Source organism: Mugil cephalus, chromosome 17 (genome assembly GCF_022458985.1).
Source record: "Mugil cephalus isolate CIBA_MC_2020 chromosome 17, CIBA_Mcephalus_1.1, whole genome shotgun sequence".
In the NCBI taxonomy this organism is placed as follows: domain Eukaryota; kingdom Metazoa; phylum Chordata; class Actinopteri; order Mugiliformes; family Mugilidae; genus Mugil; species Mugil cephalus.
The window spans coordinates 8,205,828-8,218,805 of NC_061786.1; the positions used below are offsets into that span (position 1 = coordinate 8,205,828).

The 12,978-nt window shown below is 42.6% G+C and overlaps 2 protein-coding genes across 5 annotated transcripts in view; both read left to right on the forward strand.

The window, feature by feature from the left end:
* The first annotated feature begins 1,398 nt into the window (after positions 1-1,398).
* Positions 1,399-5,067, forward strand: cln8 (CLN8 transmembrane ER and ERGIC protein). Of its 2 annotated transcripts, XM_047612021.1 has the most exons (3): positions 1,399-1,526; positions 1,913-2,533; positions 2,902-5,067. In XM_047612021.1, exons 2-3 carry the CDS (start codon positions 2,012-2,014, stop codon positions 3,226-3,228), a joined length of 849 nt encoding a protein of 282 aa, XP_047467977.1. In that variant the 5' UTR covers positions 1,399-1,526; positions 1,913-2,011; the 3' UTR covers positions 3,229-5,067. The 2 variants fall into 2 exon arrangements, with proteins under 2 accessions (XP_047467977.1, XP_047467976.1); XM_047612020.1 differs by having other exon boundaries at positions 1,432-2,533.
* Positions 5,068-5,676: 609 nt separating this feature from the next.
* The window catches only part of arhgef10 (Rho guanine nucleotide exchange factor (GEF) 10), a 45,683-nt gene continuing 38,381 nt past the window's right edge, over positions 5,677-12,978 (forward strand). For all 3 annotated transcript variants that reach the window (XM_047612015.1, XM_047612016.1, XM_047612017.1), the window contains exon 1: positions 5,677-5,867. The gene's annotated coding sequence lies outside the window, so the exon portion shown is untranslated. The remainder of the gene's footprint in view (positions 5,868-12,978) is intronic.

Sequence of the window (12,978 nt, forward strand, 5' to 3'; positions counted from 1 at the left end):
TATTTTGAGATAACTGTTGATGTAAAATGTGCATCCTGATATCAACGGGAATCCCATCGGTATGATTCTCGCTCACAGGTCGGACTGGCTCAGCGAATTCATCAAAACCGTTCTTGACATTTCGTGCGTTTCATATCTGCGTATGGACCGCTGACCAAAATAGCAACGAGATAAAGATGACGTGCGCTTCTGAATCATCTGTCAAAGAGACCGTTGCATTTCCTTTTAACTGTTTGTGATTAGGAGCGTTAGGGAGGTCAGCAGTGGTGCAGCATTTGTATCATGATAGACTAATATGACTGAGGGAGCAAGGTTTTTATCAGTATATTGTCAACTTACTGAAATTCTTAACATCACATAAGATTCATTAGTATCCAGCGGTTGCAGATCAATGCATGTTTCTGATAACTGTCAAAGACACGTGCATGCTAAGTTAAAGTTCAGGTATTTCAGGGCCCATGTAAAAACAACAGTAGATCCATTCCCACGATGCTGACTCCTCTAAAAACGAGGCCTGCATTTCCACCCCGTAAGTCTGCAACATTAATACAACTGCTACATTACATGAGGACTCTGCGTCATCAAATTCCAAATGATTAAAAGACCTTACAGTGGCCCCAAACAAATGTTGACTCCAAGTAGATAAGTGCTGGGAATTAGCTACATGCCATGGGCTGGGGAAACATGTGAAGATGTAATTTGTAGCAAAATGGTCAGCATACTGAAACAAGTTTTAAATAATGCAACATTTTGCCATCAAACTAACAGGAATCTCAGCATTCAGACATTAGCCTGATATCGGTTAAAAGGGATTAGTTGCATATGTTTTTGTAGATCTCTAAAGAATTAAAGTGAAAAATTAATCAGGCTTCTACCTACCGTTCATTAACTGGTTATGTACACACGAGGCAACTTGGACCCATCCCAAATAAACGATGCAATGTTGCCCCCTGCTGGATAGAGACGGACATTCATAAAATATTAACGTACCACATACTGCATTTGGATTTTTACTTTTGTTTCAGGATTGGTGTCATTGCGCGTTTGGGACCGCAAATCGTTTCAGAGAAAATCCGAGTAGCACAAAAAAGTATTTTTTTCTTAATAGTGTACAGCAATAGGTCAACACGGATTGTGTAAGGAGAAAAAAAGGTAACAACTGTATGACATGTACGACAGTGTTGATTTAGCGCTTAAATTTGCATTCCACGCCTTGTGTTTGCTCTGTGGTGTTACATCTCGTTTTTAAGATATGATAGCAAAAAAAAAAAAAAAAAATAGAGAACATGCACCTAACCACTAACATGTGGTTGACGTTGACCAATAGGATTTTGTCTCTGAGCAGCGTTGACCAATGGGAACCTCCGGTTCAAAGGGGGCTTGACTTCCGGTTTGAATGTCACATGACCAAATTGGAGTCGTGTGATGCGAGTTTTCCTGTTGTAGTGAAATTAGGCTGAGACACGGAGGTCCGAGCAGCCAGATATTTCCATGTGTTACCGGGACGTTAAGATAGTCGGTTTGTGGTGAGTGAACTGCTCTGAAACGTTTAATACGATGTTAACTTGCGTCGGTAACGTATTTGTTTTGTTTACTCTATAGGCTGCTATTAGAGTGTGACACATAGTGTTGCTAAATAACTAAATGTAAAAATATGCTTATTCCTACCCAAGCAACCACAATAAGTTGTGGGTCAGTTACAGCTGCACAGCTTTTAAAGAATGTTTATGCCAAGTTTCACTTAAAAAAAAGTCGTCTGTCTTTACTCGCCTCGGTGAGACATACCTGATTGATTACGGGCTACTTACTGCAATATAAAGCACCGAGGTTAAGTGTGGAGAATTCATAGATTCGGAGACGAGCTTTGTGTATTAGTGGTGTTGTCTATCTTTTCTTTGTGATCGTTTTGCAGGTGATCCACCCATCATGCTTGTACCAGCTGCTGCTCGCTGTCCCTCTTTCAGGTGAACCTCGCCCATCTTAGGTCCAGCATCCCCCCCCCCCCAGCACCATGACTTCTGAGCAGCAGCCCAGCGCTCAGTACTTCCAGTGGGACTATCGCCTCCAGCTGATCGGCCTCGGATTTGGCTTCTACGCTGCAATATTTCTCCTCTCCCACCTCCTGTCTGCGGCCCTGTGCCGCACATACCAGTCCCTGCTGGCTAAGGAGAAGGTTTTCTGGAACCTGGCAGCCACCCGGGCAGTGTTTGGCATCCAGGGCAGCGTGGCCGGACTGCGGGCCCTGACTGTGGACTCCGCCATCAACGCGGACAAAGTGAGGGGCCAAGAGGACTGGTCCTGGTTTACGGTCCTCACAGCTACGGGCTTTTTTGCGTTTGAGAATGTAGCGCTCCACGCCTCCAGCTTGGTGTTTTGGTCTTTTGACCCCCCGCTGGCGATACACCACTTCTTCGCCGTGGCAGGGTACACAGGGACGCTGGTGTGGGACTCCCAGGGCCACTACCTGCCGTTGATCACGCTCCTGCTGGAGATGAGTACGCCGTTCACCTGTATATCCTGGATGTTACTGAAGGTGAGGGCCTCATACCATTCACCTCGTATCACCTTACGTACTGAACCATAACGTGCATGCAGTGTTTATACTGATTGTAGTTGTTTCCTGAAGCCTGCCTGCGATCAGGGCAGCGATCTTATCAGCTCCTCACAGTATTTTCACATCCCATTTTGTTGATTTCAAAGGTTATTGCCCTGTAGTCTAACAGTTAAAGGAAGTGTAAGCATGTTTCTGTGTGTCTAAAGGTGATTATTCTCAGAAAGAGGAAGTTAGCTGAATAAAGACTGAGCTTCACTTGAACTTTCTCTTTCAAATATTCAACATGCATTTGCACAAGTTTCAAGAATATTCATTTTCTATGTCCGTCCTTCTCCTTTCCTCGACAGGCCGGCTGGGCGCGCACCCTGTTCTGGAAAGCCAACCAGTGGGTGATGATCCACATGTTCCACTGTCGCATGGTGCTCACCTACTACATGTGGTGGGTAACCCTCACCCACTGGGGAGAACTCTGCACCTATGTCGCCCGACCCCCCCTCATAATGTTCGTCCTCGGCCTGGCTCTGCTCACGTTCATCATCAACCCCATCTGGACGCAGAAGAAGACCATGCAGCTGCTAAATCCTGTGGACTGGAACTTTGGGAACAAGCCGACACCGGTGAACGGCGCTAAGAAGGGTCAGTCCGAGGTTTCTGGGAAACCCCATGCCAGCTAAGGAGTGTGGAAAAGCTCCTATCTTTTCTGAATGGACGTGACCTTTGGTGTGATCATGGTAGGACTGATGGTTTAGGTTTTATTTTTATTAACAGACTGTGTTGCTTTTGTTTAAAGTGCGAGACAAGTAGACGTTACTGATGTAAAATGTTTGATCATCTGCTACTGTCACAGCACATGTTACAAGAGAGTCTCTCGTTGGACTCTTTCTCTCCTTTCAGACAGGTTTGTTTTGTTGTTGATTTTCATCAGCTCATATTATTCTACGTCTGGTTGGCTTCTAATGAAGGGATGTGCCTTTGCAGGGCGTTGGAATGAAGCCCTGCCTGTTTCAATTGCCTGTGAACAACAGTAAACACAACAGTAAAACCATTAAGTTTAATAGGTCTTCCGTGGGGTCATCACTGTATGTCCACAGTATTAAGTAATACTTTAGTAGTTAACTCTGTCTTCCTGCAGCGGCTTCTGTAGGTTCATTTCTATAGTCAGAAATGGCTGACATATTGTTTGCCTATGGATACAACATGTCTTAGGCGGGAGAGAGTGTTTCCCTTTTTGGAGTGCTGATCATTCAGTAGTAAAGTCACGAGTGGTAAAGTCAGACTGAAGTTTTATGACACACAAGATGAATTTAGGGCAAAGGAGGAAACGCTGTAAAATGTGATTATGTTTAAAGAACGAGCTCCTGTAGGCCGATCATTAGATCGTTTAGATAACAAGTGGACGGTTTGAACTGTTAATTCATGAGTCACAGTTTTCCACGAACAGAGAGGGAACCATTTATTACATTTGTGGCACAACAAAATCGTCTTTATTGTCGGAAGAAAGCTCAGGAATGGTCCACGCCACAAAGGCCTCATTGTCCAAATTGAGATGCGTGAGGTGAAGTGAAACTGAAACATTTGTTGACACATGAGTTAAATTCCAACCATGATACATTTTTTCAGTATGTAGGAAGACTAACTTAAAGTGGAAAAGCTTTACTAAAATGTATTTGTACTTGTTAAATTTGTCGAGAGGTTTGTGTTTTCAACAACGGCCTCATTGTACTGAAAGTTTGTGTGTTGTCAGCCTTCTGGCATAGGAAGTATTCTGTCACTATCTCACACTCTCAGATCTCTCACTGTGTTGACATTACTCATTTAATATGTAAACAGTCTCTCGGTGTTGATGACATTTTTCATTGTTATTTTTTAGTATTAAAATATGGATAAATTTTACATGATGAAGATGCAAAGACTGCTGAGTTGAAGCTATTTTTTTTTTTTTTAATCACAGAGCATTTCATGACTTCACAGACTTAAAATTCATAAATGTCTGTACGTGGAGGCTTTTCAGACCGGTATTTAACATAAAAATAACTATTTTTACTATTTATTTTTCACCCAGCTGTATTTGATATCACTTAAAGATTTGCTACAGAAATTATTTTGTCAAAGATCGTTAGATTCATACTTTTCAATTATTGAGACAGCACAAAAATACCATTAATAGTGCTACTAATTCCAGTGGCATGTATGAACCATTTTGTTAATGTGTGTTTTTTGTTAACGCAGTCATTTTTAGCTTGTGTGAGTCACAACTTGAAGTGTTTTCTCACATATAAGCACGTCCCTTGGTTTTGTTGATGCTCATGACTGCCTGTAGGTGGCAGAGTAAGAATAATTATGTCTTGCATCACTGAGTTTAAGTTTTTTTTTTAACTTTGAGGTTGATTCTTTTTTTCTCTCAAAAAACATACAAGGCCCATTTCATGGTATTATATTACAGATATGCCTGTTTCTAAATTAAATGTTGGTTTCTATTTTAATACAGCAATAAACAATGATATGATATAAAATGCTGTAAGCATTATTTTTGTGTTTGTGTGCAAAGTGTGAGTAGAAAAGTGCTTTTATAGAGAAAATTTGAAATAGTTTAGAGTAGTTAAACAAGTGTTGATGTGCAAATGTGACCTCAGAAAGGCACAGGTGGGGTTCTGTATCACTGTGTTACAGGTGAAACTATTGGGAGACATAGTGAGTCCTTAAATTTGCTTGAAAACTGCAGCTCAACAGGGACATGAATGACTTATCTGATCTCTGCGTGTCTATTTTCTGTTCTATCCCCTCCTTTGGCTAGAAAACAAACCCAAAAAGAGAAAACTAGTAGTTCAGTCGGTTCATTATTGGTGTTTCAAGAAGAAGTGACGCGAAGAATCACGAACTTCACATAAACAGACTTAACCTGAAATTTATATCCAGGTTTAAAGGGAAAATACGTGGAGCTTTAACCCAACATCTTCTCTGGCCAGCTGTTCGCGAAGCCACCTCATGCGTCACGTGGCCGCTTTGCTGGGACTCCTATGCCTGATCCATACTACCGGAGAAGACGGTGGGAGTTTGATTGACGTCCCCCGCAGCCAATCAGAGCTCGGCTTAGTCCACCGGTTGGCCAATCAGCTCCTGGGACGAGGTAAAGGGTTTTCCAGGGATGGAATCAACTTGCTTTGCTACGAAGAGATTTTGAAAAAGGGCGAAAAGTGGACGTGTTTTGATGTGTTGTAAGTTGGCCTGAAGTCGGAAATGTGTCACGCTTAACTCTTGCTCCGTGTTACAGCGAAAGGACACGTTAATTCGTCTGGGACAGAGTCATAAAATGGTGAGTTTAGGACATTTTTCTCAAGTTTCCAGCAAAGTTTTAAATACACGTCTGCCTCGCAAACTGTTACATCAAGTGAGTAACAACATTAGGTTAATAAATATTTAATTGGAAAACATGTGAAACGTTGGTTTTGTGTGCAATGGTGACTCAATTGCATTTTTTTTCCTGAATTAAAACAGTGCAGTGGGAGATGGCTATAACGTGGCGCCTTAGCTAACATTGCAGAGTTGCCAGCAGTTTGTCAGCTACCTGCTGTAACACAGTCACTGTTTATTTCTAAGACAAATACTCGCCTCTAATCTCGGTGTTCGCTGATATTTAAACTCATTTTGTCTCGGCTAAATCTTTTCTCCATTGTTTCTTTGACACACTAACGTTACCACGCATACTTCCATCTGGCTTCTTCAGACTTGTTCTGTTTGTCATTTAACATGTTGAAATGTCTCTGTGTTGAGGACTTGAAGGCTTTCTGGACACCCTGTCTATTATCATTGCATTTTTTAGAACTGATTAGACATCATATAACACAACCATAGTGTTATTGTTGTCATTGTTATTGTTATTATTTCTAAATTACATAGAAATAATAAAATACTAGCATTCCCCTCCCTGACCTTTCCTAAATGACCACACAGTAATTTCTAAGTATGGTGATTTTTACTGTTTACTGTCATTTCATCATATTTTTTAAATTTTTTTATTGAAATCTATCACTTCCTCTTTGTATATGTATATCCTTTGCCCTCTGCACCTTAATCAACTTCTGTCGTCTTGAAGGTGCTTTATAAACAAAGCTTGAGTTGAGTTCCCCTGTGCTTGTCACTTACTTAAAATCATTAGTAACTGAGAAGGTTTTCCTTTTCTGCTGCAGTCCACCACAAATTCAAGTAGTCATGCATAGCATTCCTCAGTGAAAGCAGTGCACAGCTTCACTCAGCTGGAAGATTGGCCTAAGCAGGTAGTGAAAAGCATAATTTAAAAGTTTTCCTCAGTGATTGCCTGTCCGCAACACCACGGTCAAGTTGCCGACGGAATCTGTTGTGCTTTTTTCTGAACCTCAAAGTGACGGCCTAAATTAAAAGAGCGCTTCGATCTGCGTTTGTATTGTCCCGTCATGTGCATGTCCATGTCCAGTCCACTCGACGAGCACAAGGGTGAGCTGCAACGTTTAGGGGCTCACGCTCAACTCGCAGGCTCGCGCACTGAAAACCAAAGTCTCCAGTGGTAATTTGTTTAGCAAATAGCCAGGGCGGCCTGGCTGCAAACACGGATGCTAAATACCTCCGCCTTCCGTAAAAACATCTAGACATGGCCGTGCCGGTCATTTTGTTCCTTGCTCTGATTGACTGTAGTTGCGTCTTGCAAGAACATGTTTAAGGCCCTGTTCAGTCCTGTTATTTGAATGTGTCCTGAGTGATCGGACGACAAGTAACCAGTTAAAAAAATAATTAAAAAACAAACACCTGAAAACACCTGAAGCTCAGTTCGCACTCTGTATGCTTAAACCTTTGTACATCAGGATACATCTGGAATACATAGTCCTGCATCCTAACCATGACCAGCGCTCTTTGTTGTTTCTGCTTTCCAACACTGGGATGTGTTAATAATCATTTAGCTATTCATCTCCTCCCAGATGTGGTCCGAGTGATTAGATCTCAAATGTGTCCTCAGTGCGTCCTGAGTGTGTTCACACCTGTACTTTAAGTTGGTCAGTTGCAGTTGGGTTGCTCAGGACACACGCTAAGATAAGGTCTGAATGAGACGGCATATTAGCAACTTATCACGATGAAAACAGAGGGTGTAGCCAAAGCGTCTTCTTCTGTAATTGATACAGTCTGTGAACACAGATGCATCTCACCAGAGAAATACCAGGAATTGCTAATTTACTGAGTAATTGTGACCTGGCAGCAGTGGCTCGTGGACATGCTGTCTGTTTACCATTGCTGAGTGCTCGGTGGTTGAGCAGAGGAGCATACCATTCATTCTTAGAAAGGCAGTTATGGATTCACTGTCCACCCACCACCTGGCCACTGACCCACTGTGAAAATCCATGGATTAGCAACATACTTCAGCAACATCTGGGAAAGAAGGCGCACCGCTCTTCGGTGGGTGGATGTGTGAAATCACAGACCACTTGATGAGCAGCTGGGAACAAGTGTAAATTTAGAGCAAGAAGATATTAATTCAGTGACATATGATGTGCACTTTAGATCACACCATCACCAAGATACCGTATCCTGTTATTTAGGCACCGTAGGCACTCCTTTCTCTGAGTTGAGCCCTGAGTGAGGACTTTATGAATCACATTCTTAGCTTTTCAAGAATGAGTCATGCTAAGGGTCGGTGGCAATCTTGGCTTCGGAATCTGTCTCCACCCTTTTGAAGTCCGTTCAAGGATGAGTCGCTGACAATCAAGACTTCAGTGGTTTCCTGTGGTCATTTATTGTAATCTGATTGAGTTGCTCCATTCATATTAAAATTCCTTTAGAGCTTAAATCCAGCCAGTCAACAAAAGCCCTTTGGAGCAGCCACTTAGCCGCTGAGCCGCTGCTCGCCACACACTAAATAGTGCTCTTCTGGTGACATGTTGGCTTCTCAAAGCTTTGGTGTGGCTCGCTGGGTGGGTGGAGACCAGTTAGGGGTGACAGCCAAGACTGCGCAGCCTCTGTTTTGAAATGGACACCACGTTTGAAATATTATGCAGCACTAGTCTATCATTTTGGCCCATGTTTCCCAAGCTTGGGGAGCCGTGTCAGTAGTTCACCTCTTTTATTAAAAACACAATTCGCCTCCAAGTAAAATGGTTGTAAATTGTGTTCTATTAATTTGGATATATGTGGCTGAATGACAACATACAATATGGAGTACACTTTGGTAGCTCAGTATGAGCCACATTCACTTTGGAAACATGGTCTCAGCGGTGCGCTTGTCCAATCGAACACACCAGATAAAACTCCTAGGGGCCTGATTATTGAAGCGTATTCCTTTTAACCGACAGTCATTATGTAATTAACACTGGTAGCTGATAGGATTCATCTTCTGGTTTGGGTGCTTGTTCTGTTTTTTGATGGAATGTAAATTAATGCAAGGAGGTGTAAACACTGATCCACAAATCTTGCCACGGGGAAAAATTAAAATTTGCTTGCCTAGCAGTGATTTATAATCATATTTGTTTCTATGAGTATGTTTTCAATTTGTCTTTGTGCTGATGGTCTCAAATGTCTCCTTGGCAGCAGTCGATATTCTTCCTTTCGAAAGTCAACTATCTTGCGCCTGTTTGTGAGTTTCCCCCTCCCATCCGATTTGAGGTCACGGTTTTGTGAAGTGTGGTGTGTTGTCAAGGCTGGCTGGCCCAGATACTGTGTGCTGTGAAAGTTGCATGGCTGATCCTGTGTGAACCCCAGGCCTTCAGAGTTAAGATTTCAGAAAAGGACTGTCCTACCTGGCTTTACTTTGTCAAGATGCAGTTCACAAAGGACAAAGGTTGTCAAGGCCGGTTAGCTCAGCGTGTTTTAGATAAAGCCCAGGATGGAGTTTTAATTTCTGCATTGGCCACACATCTTTTTAGAAGATGGCATGTAATCACACTGACAATCTGAACGTAACACAGACAATAAAGAAATATTCTTCACTCCTTACATATAAACTAGGCAGCAGGAGAAGGTCTTTTCATCAACGTGTTATGTGTCTAAACAGCTTTTTAGTATGCTGCAAGGTGCTGCCCTGTCCTCCTCTTAACATCCCCTCAAATACATTACAGTACTTTGTCAAGCCTGCTCGTCCACTCTTTGCGGGCCTGGGATCTTCTGTTTTTGGACACGGCCCGATTACTGTAATCCTGGCAGAAGGACTCACTGCCCAGTAACACAGCCACCCAAAGAGCTTCCAAAGCCAAAGACAGACACTCACAGCAGACTACACGTCTCTCCCCCTCTCCTCGCCCTCTCCTCCAGGCTTTTGTTTATGACTTTCAGCATGTTTGTGGAATGCCACTTGTCAGTAAGTGGCTTTATGGTGGCATCAAAACCTCTCTCCAAGCCAGGCTTTTCCATGTAGAGCAGCTCACAATTCATTTTATGTCTGGCTGCTTCAAGTTGTGGGTGAGGGGATTCGTGCAGATCAAGAATATTTAAGAAGTATATTCCCTCGTTGGAAACCAGGGGTGTTGCAAGCAGTGTATCATTAAAAGAGCATTATTTTCTCACTAGCTGTCAAATGCAATAGTGTTTCATTGTTACTGGATTTCGTCCGAGACGTATAGTTTGTGAGAAAGTTGGTTTTGTCTTATGGCAAAATTACACAAAAGTTTAAATTACATAATTTCTCAAAATCTCATTTAGAATTGAAAAAATCTGTATAAATCTTAAAACAGTGATAGATTTTTTTTTTTTTTTTACAGGCACTGATCAGGCATAAAATTATGACCACCATCCTAATTTTGTGTATGTCTCCCTTTTGCCTCCAAAACTGTTGTGACTCATCAAAGAATAGATATAGGTCTTCTGAGGGTGTCCTGTGGTGTCTGGTAACAGGGGAGGGGCCTCTGTGGATCATCCCATTGATACTTGATCAGTTTGGGATCTAGTGAATCTGGAGGCCAGGTCAACACCTTAGTTCTGTTTCATGTTTTTTGAGTTGTTTCTAAATCGTGTGTATGTCTGTGTCAGGCTGCATTCTGCTAGAGATGGCTGCTGCCATCAAGGAGTTTCCATTATTATGGCATGGGGGTGTCTGGTGTTGTGTAGGTGGGTAGTACATGTCAAAGTAACATCCACATGACTGCCAAGTCATAAAGTTTCCCAGCAGAACATTGCATCGTCACGAGATGGTCAATGTTATTAACTTCTCCTGTCAGTCAGTGCGTTTACATGCACGTGAAAAAAACAAATTATTGCCTTAATCGGACTATAACAGGAGACATGTAAACACGTTACTCCGATTAAAATTGGGATTCTCATTGTCCGATTGAGACACCCAGATAATGCGATTGAATCTGAGTTTTCAATCGGATAATGCGTATGCGCATGCTCCACCACCGCTGCGCTGGCGTGTGACCCCGGAACAAAAACGTCCAAGAAAGCTGGTCGCAGAAGAAGAAGAGAAACGGAGCCGTCTGAGGGATAACGCGGATCTTACCTGCATCAGAAGTAGCGCGAACGTAACGTACAAGATTAAAAAATGTACTATTATCCGTCGGGTTGTTGTTTGAAATGCCGGTCCGCCGCCGACTCTAGTTTATCATATCGCGTAATAGGTCACCCGGAAATCGGGCCGTATTCATATCTATTTGATTTTCTTGCGCTGCATGTAAACTGGGACAAGGACTGTAGCGAGAAAGTCGAATTTTGAGCATAGCTCGATTAAGCTCTGCATGTAAACGCACCACGAGTGGTTTAAAGGTTGTGACTGATTGGTGTAGGTTGCGTGTTTATCCTCCATACAAGGGAATCTGTTAACAGCATATCTGCTGCATATAGTGCAAACTGTCTGTCCTTTAGGTTATTAGGTATACACAGCTGAGCAAATTGTCTGCATTACGCCAGAAAGCCAGATGACTGTTTTCCTGTTTGTAGAGCACACCTTAGCCTTCCCAGCATGTAATGACACGCTCAGCTGAGTCTGTCATCAACTATAAGGATGATTTTACCTTTCTGTCCTCAGTCATGCTGTCAGATTAGACTGTAATATGGAACATTTTAATTCAGCACTAAACGGATTAGGAGAGCGGTAATAAATTAATTGCGGTGAATATGTTTGTCCTTTCGGTACGGACTTACTCAGCTTCCCACTTTTGTTTTAGCTATTATCATGGCTGCAGAATAGACACACTGGTGATGGGAACTACAAACGTACGGGGTCCTTTTGTTGGGTTGGACAACACGGCGTGAGACGGGTCCTTTGGTACTCGCCACATTTGAAGAAACATGAGACAATAGGCGTTGCAGGATGTAATTTGTGGAAAGGTGTATTTAGTAAAAAGAGTAAAAAGACTAAAGTCTGAGTAATTATAGGAGAGAAGAGGAATGGAGGAATCTGTTGCCTGATTTCAAAGCAACAGTGTGAACGGATGTCTTTGCTTTACCTGCCACAGGGGAATCGTCAGTTCTAGCTAAGTTAGCTTAATGCTTATTATAAACGAGCGAGAAGGTAATATTTGTCATTCAAAGAAGAGATACAAGATGTTTTTTTCCCAATGTACTTTTTCTCCTCTGTGCCTCGAGAGAAGCGCACCTGATTATTTGACTTCCTTTCCTCACCCTTCCTTCCTTTTGCTGCTGTCCTCAACCTTAAACAATGCGTTTGAAGGCAAAGATGCGTCACCCTGAAGCTCCTGTCAGGGCTAGGCTGCGAGCGCTTGCTCAAAATGTTTCCTGCCCATTTACAACTGCAGCCACTACCTGTTATATACTCGTGTCACTTTTCTCAGGCTGTGTGCTACTTAACACAGTAGCTACCCCTGTCTGTCTTTTTAGGCTCATTTCTATTGTTGATGCTAATATCTCCTCAGAGTGTGTACATGCTACCTGTCTCTGTTAGCGCTAGCGTTATTATCCGTTGCGCTGTCAGAAGCAGACACTGCCTCTGTATGTTCACATCCTCTGGTTTGGCCTTGTGCCCAATGAATACGATGGAGGACAAAGAGGCAGATGATTTCACATTATTTGTAGACAAAACAAGCTTTGAGACTCAGCATGACTTATCCTTCCCGTTTTCTGCACTACTGTGGCACAGATTTGTCTTTGCCAGAAGAAGACTGTTGTGAATTTATGTTGTGGCTTGAATTGAACTGTGGAGATTGCATTAACAGAATATGTGGCGCACATACCGCAACAATGGTTGCTTTATGTTACAGCATCACGTCATGGCTCCGTTATCTGCGCTAGTGGGTATTAGCTTGCTGAAGAAACCCGGAAATAGCCGAACTTTTCTTTGCAGAGACAGCTGACAGAAACTGTCACCTCTAGGCACAAATTGTACACCAGCAAACAAAGCCCGTGCTGCTGAGGAATGCCGTATCTCATGCCCATGCAGGTCTAAAGGTCTCACCTGTCTCAGCATGCTAATGACATTTCCCCCGGGCAAAAGTAGATGTTGCTATTAAGGCAAA

Coding starts and splice junctions, on each gene's coding strand:
- cln8 (XM_047612021.1), top strand. CDS start 2,012: ATGACTTCTGAGCAGCAGCCCAGCGCTCAGTACTTCCAGTGGGACTAT. Junction 2,534..2,901: donor TATCCTGGATGTTACTGAAG/GTGAGGGCCTCA, acceptor TTTCCTCGACAG/GCCGGCTGGGCGCGCACCCT.